This window comes from Protopterus annectens, chromosome 2.part1 (assembly GCF_019279795.1).
Source record: "Protopterus annectens isolate FY-2018-M chromosome 2.part1, PAN1.0, whole genome shotgun sequence".
Taxonomy (NCBI): domain Eukaryota; kingdom Metazoa; phylum Chordata; order Ceratodontiformes; family Protopteridae; genus Protopterus; species Protopterus annectens.
In genome coordinates, this window is record NC_056729.1 from 1589993711 (window position 1) to 1590019693 (window position 25983).

General features: G+C 39.8%; 1 protein-coding gene across 1 annotated transcript in view; it reads left to right on the forward strand.

The window, feature by feature from the left end:
- MFN2 (mitofusin 2) overlaps positions 1 to 25983 on the forward strand; it is a 495982-nt gene that overhangs the window by 118482 nt on the left and 351517 nt on the right. Inside the window, exons 5-6 of the mRNA XM_044063040.1 lie at positions 17419 to 17527; positions 17610 to 17717. Coding sequence (XP_043918975.1) covers positions 17419 to 17527; positions 17610 to 17717 — 217 coding nt within the window. The remainder of the gene's footprint in view (positions 1 to 17418; positions 17528 to 17609; positions 17718 to 25983) is intronic.

The following is a 25983-nucleotide window of genomic DNA, read 5'->3' on the forward strand; positions in this document are numbered from 1 at the left end:
GTCCCAGCAGACTAACTAGGATCCGGAGTCTACTCAAAGTTCTTTTTGGTACCAAAAAAAACAGGGGACTGGAGGCCAATATTGGATCTCAGCAATTTAAACAAGTTTGTAAAAAGAACGAGGTTCCAGATGGTCACGCTACAGTCCATTTTACCCCTTCTGGGCGAGGACAATTGGATGTGCTCAGTGGACCTTCAGGATGCATCCTATCACATCACAATGCACAGGTGCTCCAGAAGGTTTCTCCGCTTCAGGCTAGGGGCCAGTCACTACCAGTTCAGAGCCCTGCCCTTTGGTCTCACTACAGCCCCCCCGAGTGTTCACCAAATGTATGGCAGTGGTTACGGCTCACCTGAGACGTCAAGGATTCCAGGTGTTCCATATCTAGACGACTGGCTCCTCACTGCCACCACCAGGCGTCAACTTCTTCTAGCCAGAGACTACACCATCCACATTTGCAAAGAGCTAGGTATCTCTCTAAATTTCGAAAAGTCTGCCTTGTCGCCTTGTCAGTCTGTTACCTTCATAGGCGCCACCTTGGACACCGTTCAGCTCTCAGCAAAGTTAACAGAGCAGAGGGTCTTAGATATTCAAAGTCATGTTCACATCCTTCTTCAGAACAACAAAGTTCAGGCCAGATATGTTCTGAAGGTATTAGGTCTCATGGCGGCAGCCATTACGCTTCTTCCCCTTGCACGCTTTTACATGCGACTTCTTCAATGGATGCTTTTCTCCCAGTGGTCCTTCCAACAGCTCCCTATGACACACAAGATCCTAATAACTCTATCTTGCAGAAAACATCTGTCTTGGTGGATGGTCTCCCCTCAAGTCCATCAGGGCAGACCTTTTACTCCCACCCCCCCCCCCCCGGTTGCCACAGTCACAACGGACGCCTCCCTAATTGGGTGGGGGGCATTTTCAGGGCAGGACAGTCCATGGCAACCCTTCGAATGCCACTTGCACATAAACGTCCTGGAGATGAGAGCAGTGCTTTTGACGTTGCAAGCCCTTCAAGACTCTCTTCTCCTGGGGACGATTGCAATTCAGACGGACAGTATGTCCATAGTATGGTATATCAACAAGCAGGGTGGAACCAGGTCATATCCCCCGTTTCGAGAAGCACTCAGACTCTGGCAATGGGCGATCTCTTCTCAGCGGTTTCTGATAGCAACGCACATCTCCGGGAAGTCCAACGTCATAGTGGACAGGCTGAGCAGAGCTGTTGTCATGCCTCACGAGTGGTCTCTCAAGCAATTGGTGATGGACAAAATATTTTGGAAGTGGGGGTTTCCTTGCTGCGATCTTTTTGCAACACCACAAAACAGCAAGTGCCTCGACGTCTTCACTCTCTTCCCCCTTCCAGGCCATCCCCCCAGAGACGCTCTAGTCCACGATTGGCCTCTGGGACTTCTTTATGCCTTTCCGTTAATCACACAAACAATTCAGAAAGCTACCGCCTTGAGGGCCAAGATGATCCTCATTGCCCCTTATTGGCCTCGACAGATATGGTTCCCTTTCCTGCGTCGCTATCTTTTGGAGCAGCCTTGGCATCTGGATCCAATGCCAGATCTTTTGGCCCATCAATCAGGGCAGCTGCACCAATCCCTCCAATCTCTCAACCTCATAGCTTGGTTGCTCCACTTCCGTCCCTAGCCAGGCTTCCAATGATTTCAAATTCTGTCCGCGATATCGTAGCTTCCCTTAAGTCTTCCACCAGAAGGATCTATGCTAGTAAATGGCAACGCTTTTCCTTTTGGGCAAAGGCTAGGAACATGGATCCCTTCACTGCTCCAATACACTCGGTCTTGGATTTCCTAGCAGAAAACTTTCACTCAGGATCTTCTTCCTCCACAGTAAAAGTTCAGCTAGCAGCCATCTCAAATTTTCACATAGGCTTGTCGGACTCCAACATCATGTCCCATAAGCTTTGCAAGGCATTCCTCAGAGGTATCTTTTTACTCAGGCCTCCGATCAAAGACCCCCCACCACAGTGGGATTTAAACTTAGTTTTAGCATCCTTGATTCTCCCTCCCTTTGAATCTGCGGCCTCCTGTTCCTTGAAGTTACTTTCCTGGAAGACACTATTCCTAGTCGCCATTACGTCTGCTAGGAGAGTATCTGAACTTCATGCCCGCTGCATTCGCCCTCCTTATTTAGTGTTCCACAAAGACAGGGTTTCTCTAAGAACTAACCCGTCTTTTTTACCCAAGGTGGCTTCTCAGACAAATTTAAATCAATCTATTGATCTTCCAGTTTTCTTTCCTATTTATTCAAACAGGGCGGAGCAAAAACTACATTGTCTGGACGTTCGTCAGCTCCGCTTCTATCTGGACAGAATTAAACAATTCAGGAAATCTGATCAACTCTTTTTATCTTATGCTGAGAGTAAAAAGGGTCTTCCGGTATCTAAAGTAACCCTGTCTAGGTGGCTGTCTTCTGTGATTACCTGTATTTATCAGCTCAGAGGTAAAGAATTGCCTTCTAGGCCAAGAGCCCATTCAACCAGAGCGTTGGCTACATCTACAGCCTTTCAAGCTAGATTACCAATAGACACTATCTGTGCGGCTGCCACATGGGCCTCTCCTCATACTTTCGTTACACATTACGAGTTGGACATGGCCTCCAGAAACGGGGCAAATTTTGGTTCCACCGTTCTCAAGAGTCTGTTCCAATGAGCCACCCAGGATGAAGGTGCTAGGGACGCGGTCCCATCCAGCAAGAATGAAGGAGAGATTGACAACTTAACATTGAGAAGTTATGTACCTACCATAACGTTCCATGTTAGTTGTCTTCTCTCGCCTTCTTTCTTGCGTCCCACCCACCATCCCCCTAGCCTGGACAGACCGAGAGGTTTTTCCCCTTCTTTCAGGGGACCTTCCTTGCTCTATTCCTAGCTCAGACAGTTGGTCCTGGGGTAGATGCAGCTTCAGGTAGTGATATTTGGGGAGTTCTTCTTCTCCTCCACCTCAGAGGGGAGACTGAATTGGCTATGGTTTCTTAGCTACCAAACGAGATCTGGGTAGTTACCGCCTAGCATCATGGGATATAGGGTTGCCACGAGCCGGTAAAATTAGCTCTCGAGCTTTAGTATAGGCCGAGTCGGAGCCGAGGTTTGGCTCCGAACCCATCCAGCAAGAAAGAAGGCGAGAGAAGACAACTAACATGGAACGTTATGATAGGTACATAACTTCTCATTTAAAACCTTCTGAAGGTCACATGACCAAACTGCGCAAAAATTTTTAAATATGCTTACCTTTTTCTCTTCCTGGTTGTGTTCTTTTTCCAAGTTTGTTTCATTGTTTGTATCGACAGACAGGAAGAAGATGAGAGGAAATGAGAGCTTCCACCAAAGAGGTGGATGGATTGTGTGAGAGAAAATCAGAGACAATTGCACAAGGCAGGAGTGTAGCATTGAATCGAGAGACAGAGAATGGTGACAGTTAACATGACACCCTGACCCCATGTAGAAAATGGGGAAAAAGGAAGTTGATGATGATGAGGAAGGGTTGTAGTAGCATGGCTGAAGTGGGGATGGATGATCTACCTCACTGTACTTTATCTCCCTGTTGTACAAGACAGGGAGGTAGAAGGTTTCAGGAAGTTTAAGGATATATGGGTCTACCTTCTTTCCACAAAATTACATTTCAACAAATGGCAAAACACCGAGTTGATTACACCGAAACTACTATGCAACAAAATGCTATTACACAAATTACATATCACCAAAACCTAGGTAGGTGAATGTGTTGTAGCACACCCAAGTGCCACCGTTACAAATATGCGAAAACCACGCTATAACATCTCAGTGAAGAGCTGACATAATCATAATAATTCAAAGTGGAAACCAATACAACTCAAAAAGAACGCCAACATTCAAGTGAACTCCCGTTTACATCTGTAAAAGTGTAGCAATGGCTGTCACATAATCCACGCAGTCATACTGCTGCTTATTGTCAAAAATAGTCAAACTGTTACTGTCTTCTTATTAAAGCACATGTCTTTGGGGAGAGAGGACATGTTGCAGACATCCGACGTCTTATTTCATCGACTTGCTTCCATTCCCTCACAGTACCATTTAAGACAGTATGTACATCTGATATGCGTTTCCCAGTGATGCATTTGAACCTGCGATGCCAAGTTTCTACAGCGTTGTGTTCTTGGCAGGAACAACTCATTTAAAATTGAAATATTCAAAAATTGAGTGGAGAAATAACTGCGTTAACTGAATACAAGAAGTGGATCGAGTACTGAAGGATCGTGGTTTACCATAGAGGTACCACTTGATATTTTACTAGGTCTTTACCTTCAGTAGGAAAACGATCCTTTAACCTAATAAATGTAGAATGACATCCTTCTCTTCCAAAAAGGCCAATGCAGCTAAATGTTTCACAGCTAACAAACTTCATATTGGAATTATACAAAGATACAAGACCCAAAGACTGGACCTTCTGCCAGATGTTTCGACCGAAATGGAAAAAAATACCCTTTACAAACCACATTAATATTTAATTTAATACTCTTTACAGCTATTTCAAAATCACATAGAACGTAGGAAACATCACATTCTAATTCATGTTGACTAAACATCTTAAATACTCTGCCACATTTAATTGGAACACATTAATGATTTTTTACTTATTAAACGGTAAACAAATGGAGCACTTTTAGGGTATGTTCTGTATTTGACTAATGAATTTATGGTATAATACTGTCGGCATACAGTGCCTCTCACAAAGTATGTTCCTCTCCATAAGCCAAATGTCCGATTTTCTTAAACCACATAGGTTTTGACTGGTAGTCAGCAACACAGTAATATTTTCATGACTAGCATCATAGTTTTTTTTCAGTAAAGCAGCCTATCTTTAAAGGGAACTCTTCATTGTTAACATCTATTAAAACTAGCGATCCACCTTTCTGCTTTAATCTAATTCGTCTTACCTGCTGCAATAAAGCTCTTCTACTTGGTAACGTAGGGGCAAAATTTAAAGAGGAAGAAGCTGACAGCATCATCAACAATCAAGCAAGATGAATCTCTAGACGGAGCTGCTGTCTGTTTTAAACTATGACGCACTCCATACTTCTCTGCTTCATCTGTCTCACCTGAATGGTTATAAGCCACAGACTTTATTAATTCTCCTCTTCTACTTATAAATGTCGTTACAGCCCTCCCTTTATAGAACTGAGATAGCTCATATTTACAGCTCCAATGTTTTCGTGTCTTGGCCATTTTCTCCAGTTGATAGCTGTATCCCTCAGTGCGATTTCATAGTATGCTAAGTTTCACCTAACACTCCATGAGCACTCCTACACACATCCAACATGATTGTAATGGGTACGTATGTATGAACCCTTTTGACGCGGTTGTTGTATTTAAAGCAGTATGCCTACATTATGTCGGTGGATTGTAATTCGGATTTTTCAGTTTCCATGATATTTGTTGAATAGCAGTTTTGGTTTAATCAGCTCTGTGTTTTGCCATTCGTTGAAGTGCAATTTCCTAGAAAGGAGGTACACCCATATGTGCAGAAGAAGAGGAAGGGGCTACAGAGAAATGGGCAGGAAATAGTGATATGGCAGTGGCTCGGAGAAGGAGGTAGAGATTGAGTGTTTAAATATAGATGTAGTGAGGGACCAGAGTGGCGAACGGAGTGGGTCTACCTAGGAGAGGATGAAGAGAAATGCAACAGGAACAAAAAAAAAATCAGTCTGGTAAGAATGCTGTAATGTCTGTGAGAGCTGACACAGTTGAAGTAGTCCAAAAATAAGGAAACCAGTAGGGATGGAAAAAAGTTCCAGGTATTGTTGGTGAGTTAGTTTGTAGAGTAGAAAATACAGCAATTATACACCAAGTTTGCATATACCAAAAGAAAGAAGGTGCGATATGAGAAGGGGGATACATATGTAATACTTAAATATAATTACCAACAGTGTCCTAGCACTCTGGGAGGTTGAAGAATTCAAGCACATCGAAATGTGGAACCAACAGCTTTATTGCATTAACGCAATTAATGCACAATAGCGTTTTCGTCTTGGTTATACTTCCTTAGATGCAAAACAGATTTACCAAGCTGTGACTTCCTTTTTATACAATACATAATAAATGCAGTTATTTAATCAACCAATTAAAATCAGTTCCTTAAAGTCATATATTCTTTAAAATAATGTATGTTTGAAAACCTCGTACTAACAGTAAATAAAATGTGTTAAAACATATAATAGCTAAATTCAATTTCTGTTTGTAAAACCAATGAAAAAGTAGAAAATGTATATGTAAATACTATACACATTTCAAAATATAAAGATCGTCCTTAATAATAAACTACTTATATAAAGATAAACTACTTATATAAAGATATGTATAAATATAAAATATAGGCATCCCAACTACGCCACCCAGTAGTCTGAACTTTTGACTTCTATTTTTTATTTTTTTTTTTGTTTTCCCCATCCTAGCTTCCAAACTTCCACAAGAATAATCTCCCCGTTACTTCTGGTCACCCTGCTTGAAATACTCTCTATTATTCCTCTACCAGTTATCACCAAAGAACAGGTCGCCACTGCACTGTCTAAAGTTAAAACACCTGATTTCATGGGTCCTGACAGTATCCAAGGATGCCTCTTAAGTAGCTTGAAACAGGATCTAGCAGGCTCACTACAATCTCTTTTTTAATCACAGTTTCTAGACTGGCTTTGTCCTTTTGGAGTGGAGTATAGTAACAGTCGTCGTCCTACGTAAAGGAAGACCATCGACAGACCCAGGAAATTACAAACCCATAAGTTTGACTAGCGTTGTATATAGGGCTATGGAAAGAATAATCATGGACCTTATAAATAATGACACAGGAATCCTCCTAACACTGTACCCAACCCAGTTCAGCTTTGTCAAGGGCAGGTCATGCCTGCTTAACCTGATGGACTGCTTTGAGAAAGTAACTAGGGCCAGGGAAGAGAGTAAAATATAGGTATATTTTTAGGGTAAGCATAATTCCTAAATCCACCAGATGGATAGCCAAACGGCTCACGGACAAGGCACATGTTAAGAGTGGGTGAATCCAGATCCAGCAAGAGGCCAGTTACTAGTGCTGTGCCACAGGGCCAAGTGCTGGGACCTCTCCTGTTCGGATGCACTTCTCTCAAGTCAAGGGTAATGTAGAAGTCATGACTGACAAAGTTTGTTGATGACTGCAAGTTGGGAGCAATCATTTAATCCCCCTAACAATGTGGATATCTATCAGACAAATGTTTGGTGCCAGAGCCATGGCCCAAAACTAAATGCAAAATCATACCTTTTGCAAAGTAAAATACCCATGCAGATTACAACATTAATGGCACACCCTAAGACTGGACTCTGAAGTGAGCAGTTTAGGTACACCGATAGTAGCCTGAATTTTGACTGCCATGTCTCCACAGTGGTGAGCAAGTCCTATGTGGCACTATTTATAAGTAAAGCCATGGCATCCAGATCCAGGGAAGTTATAGTCCCACTGTACTCAAAAATTATCAGACCAGTCGTTAAGTACAGTGCACATTTTATCATGTACTTGACCAGGGACTTGCAATCTCAGAGGTTCCGTTAAAAAAAAAAAAAAAATACTGGGTGTAACCAACATATCCTATGTGGATAGGCTGAAAGCCCTATCCCTTTACTATATCATCTACTGACTGTTAAGGGGTGATCTATGCCTAACCAGCAAGGCACTCACAAATCCAGGCCTGATGGAACTGTTAGACATTCGTAAGACAAATTGCATGTAGGTCATCCAATCTAGGGATCTAAACCTGGTCTGACACACACACTAAAAATACTGGAAGATTACCCCTTCTCTGGAACAGGCTTTCCTGTTCAGGTAAAGCAGAGCCCTTCACTGAACCTCTTCAGATGCAGTTTGGATCAATGGAGGGGAATTGTAAATTCACTCATTATGGACAGGGGCAGTCTGTAAACTACGCCAAAGTATAGGCACAAGTCCAAGCCAACCTCTAGCCCTCAGGATCGAAAATCTGGTAAAATTTGGTTAATAATGGCTAGGCTTGTAAGGGCTCGCAAACCAGTAGTCTAGTAATCTTGTGTGAACCTATGAATGCAAAGAACAGTCCCCTGCACTGAGAAAATTGCACGGCCAGAAAAGGTTCCCAGAAAAATAATAAAGCCAGCAACTGGATGGCTGTGAAAAATCAGTTTATTAGTCAAACATTATTCAGACTTCAATCTCACAGACCGGTTTCGGCATAGAGTTAGCTTAGCCTTCTTCAGTGTGACAAAACAAAAAGCAAAAAAGAAGTCCTTTAATACAAAAATGTTAATTAGAAGCAAAAACCTTTAGACATGATTGGTGAACTCATGAATAAATAAAACATTCAAAGATGTTCATTAAGTCCTGGATAAAAAAAGAGCACCCAACATAATTATCCATTTTTTCTGTTTAATATCTAATTTCTTATGCCAACCAGATTTTACTGTACGGTCACCTAAAATTTTATCTATGACAAAAAAATAAAACCTTGCTGTGGAATGTTTTTAATGTATGTTTATAAAGTGCATTGCTGGATTTTTTACATTTTATATCACTGAGATGCTCAGAGATACGCAACTTAAATGGCCTCGATGTTTGTCCTACATAAAAACAGTGGCAACTGCAGCATGCCATATAAATTATCCAATCACTACTGCAGTTAGCAAATAATTTTATATCATATACACTGCTACAATTGCTACTTGAAAACTCTTTGGTCTTCAAAACATGTTTACATTTGTTACAGTGGCCACAAGGCACACATCCAATAAGTTTATCCCCAAGCAAAGTGGTTTGTGTAATCTGTAACAGCATAGATTGTGAATGGTGTCTGTGAGATTGAAGTCTGAATAATGTTTGACTAATAAACTGATTTTTCACAGCCATTCAGTTGCTGAACCTATGAATACCATCTATTCCTGGAGACTTTCCTGCAGATTGATTATATATCACCATTTTTATCTTATCTCTTCCTGTCTTTAATGTTAATTGTTGAGCATTATATGCCTCTAATCTTGGCATACTAAGTCTTCCATAAATGTTTTCCATTTGTCCTCTTTGATTTCCACATTTCTCTGCTTCATACAAATTTTCATAACATTTCTGAAATATTTCTAATATGTCTACAGGATCTGTGATTATTTTTCTTATAGGCTCCCTAAGGTTGGCAACAACCCTTTCCTTTTGTTCTGTGAGATTCCCCTTATTCTGCAATACTTTAACCTTTGTCACTCCCTCTAAATTCCTGTTCCTTCTTAACCATATTTCTTTTCTTTCATTTCTGCCTCTCCAATTTCATTTTATTCTACTCACTAGCTCTAACTTTTGAAGGAATTTCTGTCTGTAATAACTGTTGAATAATTTCCACTTTCCCTTCCTTAACTTCTTTTCTAACCTTTTCTAAACTTTAACCTTTTTCACTCCCTCTAAATAATTCCTGTTCCTTCTTAACATATTTCTTTTCTTTCATTTCTGCCTCTCCAATTTCATTTTATTCTACTCACTAGCTTTAACTTTTGAAGGAATTTCTGTCTGTAATAACTCTTGAATAATTTCCACTGTCCCTTCCTTAACTTCTTTTCTTTTGAACTGGTAGGTAGGGAAGTGCCAGCATCTCATGTTTTACTTCACTACCCTGCATTTTATTCTTAGTTTTTATTGGTACATGATCTGAAAGTAGTTACTGGATGTGTCAAAGCGAAGTGGTGGTCTACCTTGAAGCAGTTCCTCACAGAACTACAGCAGGCAGAGGAGAGAGAGTTCTTCCTGGGAAAAAAGAACTTTGCCTTAAGGGCATGAATAACCAGAAAAGGAAAATAGTATGGAAAGAAAAATCCGTTAAGAACCTATAGTAACTGACGTTTTCGTGAGTAAAAGGCAATTAGATTGGTGAAGAGAGAAACGGTGTAAGGTTTTAGCAGTTAAAAGGTGTAAGGTACTGCTAATTAAATATTCTACAAGAGAGAATTTAGTATAATTATGTAACAGTTAAAAGCATTTTAAGAGTACTGTTGCATGATTTCCACTTGTATAAGCACTATAAAGCAGAATAAACAGCTTGGATTCACATGTATAAACACTACAAAACAGATTAAACTGGTTATATTCAAATCTGTGAAGCACAAAATATCTAAGTCTATTTACATACTCAGATTCTTCTGTTTAAATAATGCTGTCATCAACTCTAGTAATTATTTACCTGTGATACTGCCGCAGGGACTAAGTTAGTTATAGATTCGTAGGTCCATAGATTAGTACTAGGCTAATTGCCCTTGTGGGCCATTTTAAGCCTAGCTAATTACCCCCATGTGAGAATCGAACTCTGCATTTTGTGTTTGTAAGGTAAATCTTAACCATTATGGCAACCTCCCACAGTTATAATGGTAAAACAATTATGCATATTCCCAATAGAGTTTAATTCAAATGGTAAAACTGTTGCTAAGTAACCCAGTAGAAAGTGCTAATGCAGGAATGAATTTGTTGTAAAAAGTGAGAGTTGTAAGCATACATGAATTTGCCATAAAAAAGCATTGCATTACCTCAGTCTAGCGTCAGGAGTATGAGCATACCCCTCAAACTCTTAGAGCAAGAAATGTGAATAAAGCCTAAAATAATGGGGGGACAAAGGTCCAAAAACAGGGACATATTTTAAATATTGCTCTGATAGACTTAGAAAGTTAGTGTTAGTGTAACATGTTTTTGTTGGCATGTATTTTCTGAATGATAATAGTCTGAAACTCAAATGTGTGCTGTTATCTAGTCAGTTCAATCTTCAGAGATTTGCTAGAAAAACACAGATTTTGAGGAATGCACCAAAAGTACACGGCAAAAATCTTGGAATTCTGAGAAAATCTGGACACTTGAGAGTTATGAATATGAGATTTAAAATGCAGACTGATTACCTTGAAATAGTCAGTGTTTAAGAACCCAAGTTAGCAGTAAGTATAGACCTCATTGTGAGACAAAATAAAGCAATTAAGCACATCACATTTTAGATTCTGGCTTCAGGATTGTCTGGTTTAAGAATGCAGATGCACTGCTTAGAAATATAATTGGAGTTATAAACATGAATCTACATCAAATGTAATTTGTGATATAAATGCTATGCAAGCGACTGCAGACAAACTGCCTTGGTGTTGTATGCATCATGAATGTGATTTCTGTTGTGTGTGTGTGCATGCATATAATTTATATGAAGCAGCTAAGTCCATTATATGAAAACCTACATTGTATGTGTGACGGCCCACCACTGGACCAGTAATCAAGGAGCCTCGATCCTCACCACTGGCAACAATGGGGGGGGGGGTGTTCACTGACAAGCATAGTATTTCCAGATGCAGCTCTCTGTATCAAGTGCACTTTCCCTTAAGAGCACACAGAGACCACAGTCAGTCCAGGCTGGTTTCTCCCTCTCCTCCAGATCCCCAATGGCACAGCTAAAAAGTTGAGATCTCAGCTTAGTGACCAAGCCTAGACCTCCAGCACCCTCTGTGTCCAACCAGTGCTACCTGTCCCTGTCCATGTAACTGATACTCACACTCTTGGATATTTGTTTTACACACACACACACACACACACACACACACACACACACACACACCTGGGAAAGGCTGGCACAGGCTTACTAGCTATGCCCCTTCTGCCCAGATTATAAAGTAGTTTTCACTGCCACCAGTCACTCCTAGCCAGCTACTTTAAGGTCCTTAACAAATGGTGTCCAATGTTACTGTGTAAATATTAATACAAATGGTAGTTTGACCAAGTGCAAGGTTATTAGGAGTGGCCCACACAGTGTCACCAAATAAATATGCAGGCATTCTCAGAACTTAAATATCTCTACACAGATAAGCCACAATGAAAGGTTTAAATATATTTAATGATAATTAAAAGAACAAGACCGAACCAAATAAATATATTCGCAGTAACATCGGAGTACAAAACCACAGGAAATTTTAGAAACAACATTGCAGGACAGGCTCAGACAAATAAAGACAAAAACGTCTAAATTAAGCTTCACTGTATTCCTGACTGTAACTGAGAGTTAATACTGTTCCTAGTAACTTATTATTAGAGCAAGGCAGCTGATGTGGTGTATAGGTCTTCTTGTGGTCAGGTCCTAGACAGAATACAGAATGCTCAGTCTCCCTCAGACTTCTCAAAATAATATCTAAAATATTACTGCTGGCTGGCTTGCAGGATGACATTATTTCTGGTCATCTGACTTATAGTTCCCGGGTAAATCCCCATTGCTGAAGCTGGCAGCATTTAGCATCTACCTTTAAAAATATACAGACAAAGGCTTTTGCTCAGATCTTTGTCAGATGCTGGAAGTCATAAACCAACTGCATTCCTTCATGCTTCCGAGAGATGGCGTCTTTACTATGTACCCTCTAAAGTTATTTAATTTCAGATATTTTTCTAAAGTTTGCTGGACTGAGGTTAGCCCTTCAGTTTACTCTGTTTAAGTATATACATTTAAACAGTTACGATAGTGCAGGTACGCTTCTGTTCTCTTCCAGTAGGGCACACTGTGGTTACATTTCAAACAACAAGCATTTTACAAGTACCTTTTCAACGCAAACATCTGTACAGAGCGATTTGATATACACATGACATACAGTTCCAATACACTTGTAACGCAAGCATCTTATATGACATACAGTACCAATACATTTGTAACACCAGTATCTTGTATGAATTAGTTTGATATTCACAAATGACATACAATTATTTACAAAATTCAAGCTAGCTGTGCTGGCAGTATCTCCTTTTGTCACAGTATGTACAATGTGCTCATTAACCATGGATTAGTGTAAAATCTCTTTTTTTAATCGCTTAGGGGTATTAAATTTAGTCAGCCAGTTTAGTGCTTGCTTGCCTAGATAGCACCTAAAGACACATTATGCTTCAGGACAGCATAGGTCAAAATACTGTGTGTGTCTGCACCAGAAGTGGTTTTGAGCATGTACTCTGATCGAAAATTTTAAATGTAAAACAGAACTGTCATAGCTTAATCCACTCTGCAGAATCCATATTTATAGCAATGCACATAAAGACCACTTCTTGAAGATTTATAGTGGAGTCTTTAGCAGCTAAAGCAGTCGTCTCCTTACTCATTCAACATCTGCAATACAGAACCAGTTATGTTCTTTAAAAACGTTGGAATTAACAAAACTATGTAAAATAACCACCAAAGATCACTGTTGGCACCACATATACTGATTGCAGAAGTATAAGGCAGGGGGTGAAGGAATTTGTAGCCGCCCAGAAGTCTCACTGTAGCCTAAAACACCTTTTTTGTAAACTTCCAGTTCACAACCACCTTGTTATGGCATCCAGACCTTTTGGGTTTGGCTTCTTTAAGTGACTTAGCTAATAATAGGCAGTGTTAGGGCAAAGAGTTTTGACAAAAATGACAGTAAATTTAAGTCTAAGATGTCTTGCTGTGGAGAAATTGATCTTTGTTAGCCACTTATTCATTTTTCCATATTTATGTTCGTATTTTCATAACTGAGAGACCTACTTACTATTGATTTGTATGACATGAAACACTAATGTAGGAGACAGGATAGTTCACTGAAAATGCTGGTTTATATCACACTATACTGGAATTAGCAATATTTCCAGTATATCATACTATACTGGCTAATTGTTGGTAATTATGAAAATAAGCAGCATTTCCATATATACTTAAAAAAAAGTGACTGACACTTGCATGACATTAGGTATAACTTTGGATGTTGAAGAAAACTGTTAATGTTTGCACATCTTGACAGATGTGTGGTATTAACAGATGTAAGGTATTATTTGTATCACTAATTATACAATTAAACATATGGGTTCATATTTCTGTAGATATCTGCCATTATAGGGGAAGTTCTTGCTGTCATGTGAAAGCTTATGCCGGTTAAACAAAAATGTTCTAACAGTATTTGTCTAGGTTGTGTAGTTTGATATGAAAAATTGTTTGTGGAAGTTTAGAAAGAATAAGTTTGGATCTTTGTGTATTACAATTTATTAACATTTTGGTAAAGTTTGTGAATGCACTGACATCACTATAAAGAATACTTTATACTGATAATATTGCTATTTATATAATTTTAATAGCTTTTATTGTTCACAAAACATTTGTAATTGCTTATCTAATGGTTTTTAAGTTTATTTTTCAAACTAAAACAATAAGTGAGAAGGTCACACTGAAAAAACAGTCAATAAAAACTAAATGAAAACTCCAGTCTGGGGTTTTCATTTAGTTTTTACTGATTGGTCTTTAATTGTGACATTCTCACTTGTTTGTTTATTTGGGATATTTTGCAGTCATCCTAATGATAATGGACATCAGCTGGGTATAACAGCCCCGTGTTTCTCATGCTTAGTCAAACACTCAGCTTGTGCTGTGCTGATGAGGTCATAACAAGGCTGAAATATGCATATCCAGAGCTAGTGGGGTTTGGCTTTATTGACCTGAAATTGTCCATTGAAACGAAACAAGTCATGGGTATTCAGAATCGCCAATTAGCTGAAACACCTGGTGTTCATAAAGGTCATTTGCATATATCCCATTTGCCTCTGATTGAAGAGGTTTGAGAGGTCACTCACAGGAAGTATATCTCATTGTAGTTAATTCGTAATGTCTACAACTGCTGAAATATTTCTAAATTTGAGAGCATGATTTGAGAACATGTCAGTTCGAAGGTGGTTTTGGTGAATACAAAAAGAATGTGTACTGTTTGCTGAAACTACTTTTATTGAGAAGGAGGGGGGGGTTGTCTTTTTCTCCACTGTTGTGTGCAACTTTGGAGTTAGTGTATGTAAGTCTGAAGATGCAGGGGAGCTTGCCCTCCCTGCAATACAAAAAAAAGTTGTAATGTTCGCCAAAGATATTTTCAGTGAATGGTTTTTGATTTCCTTCTGTTTGCTTAAATTACCTTCAGTTGCATTTTGAAACTGCATTCACATAACCAAAGAGGTCGGGGAGCTCCTGAATGGGATACTCTGGAGTTATTCTTCAGAAATAATAACTTTAGAAGAAATGGTACTGATAATACATATGTATGGTACTCTGGTATCAGATGAAGGCATACACCTTGCTTGAAGAACTTTGCAATGGTAGTTGGTGTCTAACCAGCAGTGATTTGGAGATATTTACATGAATTTGCCCTTTTAAATGTGCAATTTTATATACAAACCATAATTATGCAAAGTTCTCAAAAGTGGAGAGTCCTCTACAAAAAAGCTTTGCAGATGAAAGTCACACAGAAAATTGAGGGTCTATTTACTGTGGTTAGAGAGACTAACAGTTTGTATTATTACTATAATAATAATATTAGTATTATAGCCCAGAGCTGTTGGACATGCTACACCTAAAGAAATCCCAATCTCTCCGAGCTACATGCTCTAGAGACCTAAACATTGTCACCACAATAAACAGGACATGCTGAAGGGATAGATTCCTGTCCCAGAGACGTCCCATACTCTGGAACAGGCTACCCATCTTTGTCAAGCAAAGTTCTTCATTAGCACTCTTCAAGAAAAATCTTGATGAGTGGATGGGAAATAGGAAATACACCCCGGAGATAACTTCTGTGTCTCTGCTCAACAGTGGCACAGGAAAATAACTTTCTTGGGTGGGGTAAGCCAGGGAACCTTGTTGGCTAGGCTTACGTAGGCCCTTGGGCCAATAGCCTAGTACCTACCTATGAACCTATTATTCATGTCATCGTAATACTTTATAATATAAAATCACCTTTATGTATGGCTGGCAGTTATATCATGATTGGTAGAAAATACAAAAGAAAGAAACTGAAATCATAGAATATAAATGAGAGAATGAGCAAAGCACTGAATAATACTAAGAATGAATCAGAAAACATTGAAATACTTCTCTCCCACTAAAAAAAAAAAAGTCCGTAAACCCCTGCTACAGAACCCAGATCGAGCATTGTATGAATAGTTGTACTGTTAGGGAAAAGGTTTTTAGCAATGTAAGGTTTAGGATTGGGACCAAGAGTAGGGATAGGGCTAGCACATAAGTGAGGTAGTTTGGGAGGGCTAAGCCCGCACCATCTTGCATGTACTAACCCTGCCCCCAACCCCTGTGCTAATAAAAACCCACTACACAAACCACCAAACCTACACAAAACTTAAATGCATCTCCTTGCCTAAACTTTATTTAGTAAAAAAAAAAAAAAAAAAAACTAAAAGAAAAACTTAGCCAAGCTAGAATTTTCACTGTTCTAGTTTTTTTAACTAAGTAGTTTTTTTTTATGAATTAGTTTGTCTGGGTCTATATTATTTCACCAAAAATTATTTTCAGCGAACACCTTTATGTTTACCGCTTACTACTTACCCACATTGTGTAGAACTTAAATTCAGCCATGCGCGAGTCACACAAATGAGCATTCACTCATTTGTGCATGCTTTCTTTCTTTTTTCATACCCACAAAAAACTTTTGTACTTAGCCTAGTATATGTTTGATACAACAACCACCAGGGCCTTTATAAGCCTAGCCATTTAACCCAGTCCTATTGCTTGCCTGTGTATCATGGTTGTGTATTATTTGAATGTATGTTAGGAATTTTCTAGAGGTTATGAGGGGGAGGGGTATGTTAGTTTTGACATTACTGTCTCCCTCTGTGTGTCAGAAACATGTGGGCCAGACCCAGGGTAAATTTCAGATTTCCTGTCTGTTGGTCAAAGTTATAGACTCTGCTTCACATGGATGGGTGCCTGTTTTAGAGCATGGCTATCCTTCGAGACACATCTGTCTCGTCCACATGTCTTATTTATGTCACAAGCAAAATTTAAATGATCTAGTGGTTCTGATGCTGTTCATTTTGCAGATGGGCAAAAGTTCCATCAGAGCTGGATCCGATGATGCCTTTTATGCCAGGCATAGATTGTCTCGCAGTAACCTGTGGCAGACCAAGTAAAAAGATGAGGATTTTTTATGTCTTTTGATTGTGAAATAGAATCTCAGTGGTAGTCAAGATACACAGGAAAATTGATATTAAAAGAAGTAAATGGAAAAAAAACTGTACAGTGCGAAAAATTAACCTGTTAGAACCTACCCATATGTTAGATGTACAGAAATATTTATAAGCATACATCAGGTAAGAGTTGCACATTATGGCAACAGCTGAAGTTATAAATTTCAAGATGCAGTACTGGGAAATTCCATGATTTGAAAGTTTCATTTTGTTTAGTAGTAGAAAGAAGTACTTTAACTTGATTGCTGATGTTAACGAAAATAAAATCTGCTTTCCCATTCACTTTAAAAACTATTACTGTGGGTTATGAGCATATTCATTCCTTCAGACAAAATGTGTCTTCTTTTTCTGTATCTTAGGGTAATGATGTCTTGATTTCTGTTGCATGATCATTTCTTTTCTTTTTCTGTCCTAGTCCTGGTATTGATGTCACCACAGAGTTGGATAGTTGGATTGACAAATTTTGTTTGGATGCTGATGTATTTGTTTTAGTGGCGAATGCAGAATCCACACTTATGCAGACTGTGAGTATTACTGAGTAGCTATGTTTGCATATCTACAGTTTTGGACAGCCATGATATTTCATACATATTTGTTTCATTTTAGGAGAAGCAGTTCTTTCACAAAGTTAATGAGAGACTGTCACGACCTAACATATTTATTTTGAATAATCGCTGGGATGCATCAGCATCCGAACCAGAGTACATGGATGAGGTTAGTAATGTTTATTTAAACGTCATTTTGTGTGTGTGTGGTATTTTAACACTGTAGAATTATCAGGCTGTGACACTATCCTTTTTCCTTTCATTTGCCCCTAATAAAAAGAGATCAGAATAATTATACTGCTGCTTTTGTTTCTTTTGTTCTTTTTTTTTTCACTTTGGTTCGTTTGTGAGTTAACAAGATGTTAGGAAATAAACTTTTTAACATGCCAGCTTAAGGTTCAAATATGGTTACCAAAACTCATCCTAGGGCACCCAGGACTTTTGTGTATTGAGCCTAGGGCCAGATAATTTGTCAGCAGACTGCTCAGTCTGCAGGGTCTGGATTAGATCTCTACAGGATAAATGCAACAACTTAATTTGGAGGAGCCTCCCCTGACCCTTCTGGCAAACCCAAAAAAAGATGAGGACAAAGCAAAAGACAGTGAGGAGAAGAAGAGGAAGTCTGATGGGGGGTGACCTTCCTTGGCTCCCAAAGCAATGAAATTAGATCAGAAACCTTCTGCTAATGGAAAGTAACCTTCTCCCAAGATGATGGCAGATGATGTGGCTTAGTGGTAGAGCACATGCTTTGCATGCATAAGGTTTAGTTCTCCGTATCTCCTTAGCAATTTTTAGTCTTACAGTTGATGTCTGGGATTTAAGGCTATATATATATATATATATATATATATATATATATATATATATCGTTAATACTCTATTCAAGGAAGTTAGTTTTAAGCTAGGAGTTTGTCTTAGACTGTCTTAGAACTGTATTGTCCTTTTAAACGGGAACACATTTTTTCTTTTGCTCTAAACGTTGTTTTAAAGTAATTGAAAATATTTTTTTTCTGTAGAGAAATTGTGCATATTTTACTTTTTGAGCTGGCAAAGTGTTTTAAAGTGCTTTTTACTTTGTATTTGTGTTAAAAAAGTGACTTTTAATGACTTCTGATTTTTACAGTCTTTTGCTGCTTGCTCTCGCTAGTAAAGAGACATCATTTTCAGCTTGACCATGGAACAAAGTACAAGTCCCATGGTTAGTCCTTCTAGCCACAAAAAGAAAGTTCAGCAAACCAAACCGCCTTTACCACCACAGCAGGCAGTCAAGCAGTTTTGTCTTGGGTGTAGGTTGGTGACTTTGCTGTGGTCATTGTTTGTTTCTCAGACCACTCATCTTTTACTGGGATCCCTCTGGTGTAGCACCTGCATCCACTATGGCTCCGGGATTAGTCACATCCTGTGCAGCTGTCGGAATCCACTAAGTGGGCAAGGGAGAGCCACTCTTGTCGGCCCTGGGAGAGGGAACATGGAAGACTTCCCTGTGTTAAAATGTTGTGCCCTTCCCTGGGGAAGCTGCTGCCATTCATAACACTGTTGGTCTCATTTTTCCTGTCAAAAAGAAATAGAAAACTAAACATGTATGTACTACTCTTGGATAGGAATAATTTACTGAGTGTGGCTCAGGGTTTAATTCAAGCTATTGATCATTTTTATGAGGTGGTTTCAGGTAAAAGAAAGAATACTTTCTCTAAAGAGATTCAAGATTCTGAATCTGGACTTGAAGATGAAGGTACACGTACAGGGTTTTCTCCTTAAATTTCTGATTCAGAGTCAGGAGAGCTCAGTTTGATTCTTCCTGTGGGGGGTTTTCACTCTGAGACTATTTATAGACTGTGCCAGTGTTTTCAGTGGGAGAACACTGTGATTTTTCAGTCCCTTAGAAAATAGTATGACCTGTTACAAAATGAATTTCCAGAACCTTCACCAATTCCTCCAGTTTTGCCAGCTTTGGAAATGTGTATGATACTGCTTGCAGTTTTCCTGATAATCATCCATTTTCCCCTAAAAAGGCTGGTGGAATGTATAAAGTTCCTCAGTCTTTTAAGTTTTTATACAGTCTTCAACAACCTGACCCAGCAACTATAGCGTTAGGTAGTCCTATGTTAATTCCAATCCTACTCCTTCTGATAAGGATGAGAAGATTATTGATAAGTAAGGGTAAAAAGTGTTTGCTTTCGCAACTTTGATTTTTCAGAATTTTGAATTGTCAGGCTCTTATGTTAAAAAAGTTTATTCTGACTGTGAAAGTGAGAGTAATATTTGTCTGCAGTTTGTTCTTGTGAGGAAAATCTGCTTTAAGTAATTTAGTTACTTCTGTTGTACAGGTCACACTACTCCTTGTTTGTAGTGTGTACGACTCTGTTGGTACTTTTTCCAGAGCTATGGCAACTAGTACTGTTTTGAGGAGGTTTTGTCGGGTTGCATTCTCAGAATCTCCAGATGATGTAAAAATGAGTTTTTAAATTCTTTGGATATAGATTTAGTTTTTGGTTCCTCTGCTGCAGAGGTAATCAAAAAGTGTGTTGAAAGGGGTACAGGGAATCTTAAGATTTTTCAGCCCTCCCTTTGCCAAATTTTCTAAGGGATGGGCATGCTGAGACAATGTAGCAACTTCCTCATGTTCACTGACAACCCACTTCTCCTAGCACATAATTCTTCTACTTGCAAGAAATGCATCTACATCCGTAACCTGGAATCCATGCTCTGTCATGCCACAGTCAGTACCCCTGACAGAGGAGATTGCCAGCACAAGCACCACACCACCCACATCACATAGGATCATAGGAGGTTGCTAGGCTAATGACCCTGGGGCCCTTACAACTCTAGCCAAGAGTTTATCCCCAGAAAAGAAACCTCAGTCAGCACCTGTCGACTCTGTATGTGAGGGACAAAGGTGGAACCCCTGGGACAAATTTGTGGTTTCCCATCCATTCATCAAGGTTACATTTGAAGCAGGTCACCGAGGTACACTGACATGTATGGGAAGTCTGTAGCAGATTTTGTTGATGTTGCATATTAGATTTTGGCCTATTGAGTGGGTAATGCACCAGGAGTTCGACTTACAGATATGGAGCATTGCTAGTAGGGCGGGGTCCAATATTGCCTTGTAAGTGAGACACAGATCATCTCTGAGCAATTTGTATGATACTAAGTAGAGTGATAGTGATTTGAGTCTGTCTGTATAGGACAGATGTTGGAGGCCATGGATTCTCTTTGTGAGATGTTTCTGTGGCCTTTTCAGTTGGTGCAGGTGTTGGAGAGGTACATACCAACTGGGTGTTATGCTCAATTATAGGCCTAATGAGGAAGGAGTGCAGCAAGGTAATAACCTCCTTTTTTCTGGATGCAGTCCCTTTACTTATGAGATGAACCAATTACAAGGCTTTTCTGACCACTGCTGCCACATGATGGTCGAATGTGAGATTGTTGTCAGCCTGAGTACCCAGGTCTCTCACCACAGGTTGTATGCTTAGGCAGTTGCCGTTTATGTGGTAATCAGTAGGGGCTGTGTTTTTGCCGAATGGTATAATACATTTGTTTGCTTTTAACTTAAGGCCATGACTTTGGCACCAGTAATTTGTAGCTGTGAGACCCTCTTGCAGTATGTTAACATCATTTGCGGAGTCAGTGACTGCACCCAACTTAGTCATCTGCAAACATGGTCAGCCACAGGCCATTTGTCTTTGCCTGGACCTCTGAGAAGTCGATACCAAACAGAAGGGGTCTCAGGACAGATCCTTGGGGAACACCACTAGTGACAGGTCTGCTGTCGGATGTGGTGGTGCCTATTTTGACTTTGTGGGTCCTGTCGGTGAGCCAGTTTGGACACCCATCTGACGAGATAGGGATTAACACCAAGTTGTGTTAGCTTTTCAATGATATCCGAGTGGGGGATTGTGTCAAAGGCCTTGGCCAAGTCAAGCTATGCTATATGCACTGATTTTTCCCGCATCCAGGGCCTTGGTAACAGTCTCAAAGAATTCAGCCAGGTTCAGTAGGCAAGATCTTCCCCTGACAAATCTGAATTGGGTAGGGTCAAGTGCTTGGAGATTGTCTCTGTCCTTGTTTGAGATCCGTAATATGCTCCATGGCTTTACAGATCAGACTGGTCAAGCTAATGGGGTGATAGTTTCCCGGGTCAGTAGTGGCACCACTTTTCTGCAAGGAGATGACAATGGCAGATGTTCTTCGTGTTTCACTGTTGGTCATCACCCTGCTGTGGTAGCCGCCGGCCCGAATACCAGAGTCTATGTTTTTCTGCGTCGGCTGCTTTTGCATGCTGCCTGACATCAGGTCATCAGTGCTATAAAGGAGAGCAGCAGATGCCATTACATCAGTCTTTCTTGCCGTGGAGCCCGTAGCAAAAGTGGTTCGCAAGTCTGCCTGTTGGTCGCTACCAGAGTTTTGATTTATAGCTGAAAACGTCTAAAGCTAAGTACCCCATTGGAGGGGATCCTTTTTTTCTTGTACTAACCGATGTCCGAAAAAGTTAACTGTCTTGCCTGTGGAAAGCAAATAACCACACTAAGACTTCCACTCATACTGCATCACTTGTTTAGGCCAGATCACATCCCCCATTGTCGGTTATGTGCCCTCTTGAATGTGAGAACCATACATCGTAGAGCTCTTATTGTAGCCAGGGATTTTCGTCTTCCATCTTCGCATCAGTCAGTCAACCTTCCGTAAACATTCCGAAGAAACGTAAGAAAAAAAAGAGAGAGACCACACAAGGCCAAGCCTTTCAGCGAAGCTGCCGCAACCAGGTAGTCAGTTCTCCGGAATTCAGTGAGGGGGCTTTCGCAGCCCCTGATGCCCGATTCGATACCTTCGCAGGCCTCTACTGAGACCCTTTCGGAGTCCAGTATGCCGCAGAAATTTTCTTCATCTTCTGAGCCTTTAGTTGTCTCTGCCTCTGTTGGGTCCGGAGCTGCAACGCAGGCACTGGCTTCCGAGGAGGCCTTTTGCTCTACCGATTCCAGACAGAAAACAATGTCTTTTCTCTTCCGACTACCGTTCCTCTCAGACTGATAGATTCACTTAGGCCTAGAGACAAGGTCATTCCCAGGAAAACTACCTCTAGCCATCATGTTACTTTTGCTCTTCAAATGCTTAAAATGGCAGAGGATCTCATCTCCCTTATCAGGGGTAGTCAGGCCACAATTTCTAAAAGGAAAAGAGACCCTTTTCCTGATATACTCGCAGAACAGGATTCTGAGGAATCTGATTATTCAGAGTTTGAAGAGGAACAACCACCTCTGACTGCTTATGAGGATTCAGGTGCAGAGGAATCCATTCCCTCTGCCTCCCCACCAGAAGATCTTTCCTTTGGGGAAACCCTCCACACCCTCAAGGTACATTTCCACTGGGAATCCCAGGACGTCCCTCAGTCTAAGAAAAGACTAAGAGTTTCTAGACCTGCCCCAGCATAGTCACTTGGCCATCCCTCCTATCTTAGAGGTGGTTGATGATGTCTTCCAGGAATCCGTTTAACTCCTGATGCCCTCCCACCTGCTCCCAGAAAACCTGATGGGTATTACAGAGTACCAGATTCTCACAAATAATGTACAGAAGTCTTGCAGACCGGAAGTCATTACACAGGGACCAAAAGGAGCTAAGGCTAGTTCTACAAAGAATCCTACTCCTCCTGACAAGGACTCCAGAGCTCTGGACATATGGGGTAAAAATGTATACACCTCTGCAACCTTGGCTATTAGAGCTCTCAACTGTCATTTCTACATGTTAAAATATCAGCAACACACTTTGGAACTGTTAAAACAAAGAATTTCTACCTTTCCTGACTCTGCCAATTCGAAAGAGTTATCAGATTTACTGCGCTCTACTTGTCAAGTGGCTAAACACTCATTACACTGTGGACATGACTCCATAGAAGCAGGGAAGCAGTGTCAGGATCTGTCATTAGGAGATATTCATGGTGGAAGGAACAACCTCTCCCTGATCATGTCATATCTAAATTACTTGATGCACCCTTGGATAAGGACCACTTGTTTGGAGAAAAAAGCATAAGAGGTGCTTAGAAAGATGGAAGACAAAGTAAAGTAAAATCTAGGCAAACAGTACAAGATTTCTTTCAAGTGCAACCTCCTAGGTTCAGCAGAAAATTTCCCTCAAAACACTGGTCCTTTCCTGCACCTAGCAGACAGGGGCAAGGTAAGCCCGACAGGGACAACCCACCCAGACTCCCACCACATTAACAGCACAGAACCAGACAGTGGACCACTCCCACTCCAAAGGCAGGGAGTTCTAAGCCATTACTCTATGGTAAAAAGTCTCATAAATTTTGAGATTGGGTGCCCATAGGGGGTGGGGTTAAAACAAAGTGGTTCCTTTAAAACCTCTGTTAAAATCTCGTAGAATTAAATACATTTATGTTTTCAGGTTAGATTTTATTCTTTTACATATGTTTATGCTTAGCATATATGATAGTTGATAGTCTAGAGTACATTTTTAGTACATGTATCTATATTATGCTATAAGTGTGTAAGTGTGTTCATCTGTAATGAGTTGATTAGTGTGTAAGTGTGTTCATCTGTAATGAGTTGATTAGTTAAGTGTGTAAATTGATTTATATGAAATCTTTACATTCATTAAATAATCAATTGGATCTTGGCTTTTGTATAGTTATACGTCTGATGAAGCAGTCTGTATACCGTGAAAGCGCTTACGTTTTTACAGTAAATTTATTTTCTTTACGTTTTATGTGGTTATTATCCTGCTGACTTCTCTAAGGACAACGTTTGGGTGTTTGGTATATTCTTCATTTAATCGCTTGTTGGGATTTTTGCTATCTGTTCGAACTGCGTTTTTTGGGCTGTGGAAGCAGCAGCCGTGAGCATGTCTAGGGCTCAAATTGAACATAGAATTTCCGAGGTTTGAACAACAGGTATCTAATACTAACCAAGATGATATGTAGATATGTGCCCTGAAAAGGGATTTGGAGAATGACTTCTATAAGTTTAAATGTTTACAGTGCCAGAGACATAATTTAGAATCTTGTTTGAATCTAAAAGTGATACTGAGATGCTTATGGGTGTTGACAATGCCTACGTATGGACATTTTTATCCTGAACAAATTAACTTGAATACAAGCAAGGCATATATAAAATTGCTTGAGTTTTTTATGCCTATTGAGACCACAATTTCCAATGAGTTGTTGCGACGGCAAGATGAACTTATTAGTTTGTATGGTGCCGATCTCACTGACCTATATATAAATGATCTTACTGAAAAAGTTTCTAGATATGAAAATAGATTTTTGGAGCAGAAGAAAAAGAAATTAGTGAGAGACTTATATGATTTAGAACATGAACAAGTCTTTACTTGGCCCAAGACAACACAAACTAATAGTACAACCAATAATTCTAACTCTAATGAACATGTGTTGCGTCGTAACCATCAACGTAGGAAGTATTCCTTACGTAATCAGGAAGAAAACCATACCAGACGCCTCATTGCTAACAACTCCAATTCTCAGGGGCGTATGCAACAAGTAGATCCTACACCCGTTGGTAGAAGCAATGAGTTACCAAGTTTAAACAATGGAAGTGAGGCTTTACCTATGCAGAGAGTGGAAGGAAGCATAGTGTCGCCCATAGCCCCGAATTCAACTTACTCTACACCAATGGGGGAAACCTCCGGTAATAATCCTATAAAGTCCCCACACAATGAACCAACAAGAGATGAATCTGTGCGATGGAAAATTCACCTCGATAATAAGATGAACACCACCGAGCAGGATTTTCTGCTCTACCTCTTCCTATTCGTTCAGAGAGAAGAGGTTCTATGGACAAGGAAAATTATCGAGGATACAAACGCAAGGAGCCACCGGTGCCACAAACTACTCAAACTTTAAAGAAAATGTGGGGCCAGGAGGATTAGTATGGAATATTTCATGCTACAAACTATCGGAACATGAGGTATCTCTACTCAATAGAGGTTTGACTTTTATACCTAGTGCTTCGGCTGATATTAGTGACACTGTTATTCCACTTAGATTGTTTACCCGTAATGTAGCGCTGAAACTGTTATATAATGAACAAATAGCTTCTGTTGGAAGCGGTAACCAAAAAACTTTTAAGAAAAGTGTTTTTGTTCCCCAATTACCTTATAATGTTGAATGTTTTTTAAAAGCTTGTGAAAACGATTTTTATGATGATAGTTTATATATTCATCAGAAAGCATTCAGTCTCAATAAACAAGAGAGATCAGCATTAGATAATTTAATGAGGAATAACAACATTGTCATTAGGCCTTCCGATAAGGGAGGCCCAGTAGTCCTTATGAATGCACACTACTATTATGATAGTATGCTAGAGATGTTACAAGATGATATAATCTATAAAAAAAGTATCGGTAGATATTGTATATGAGATGTAACGAAATATACAGAATATGTTATGTGAATGTTTACATAC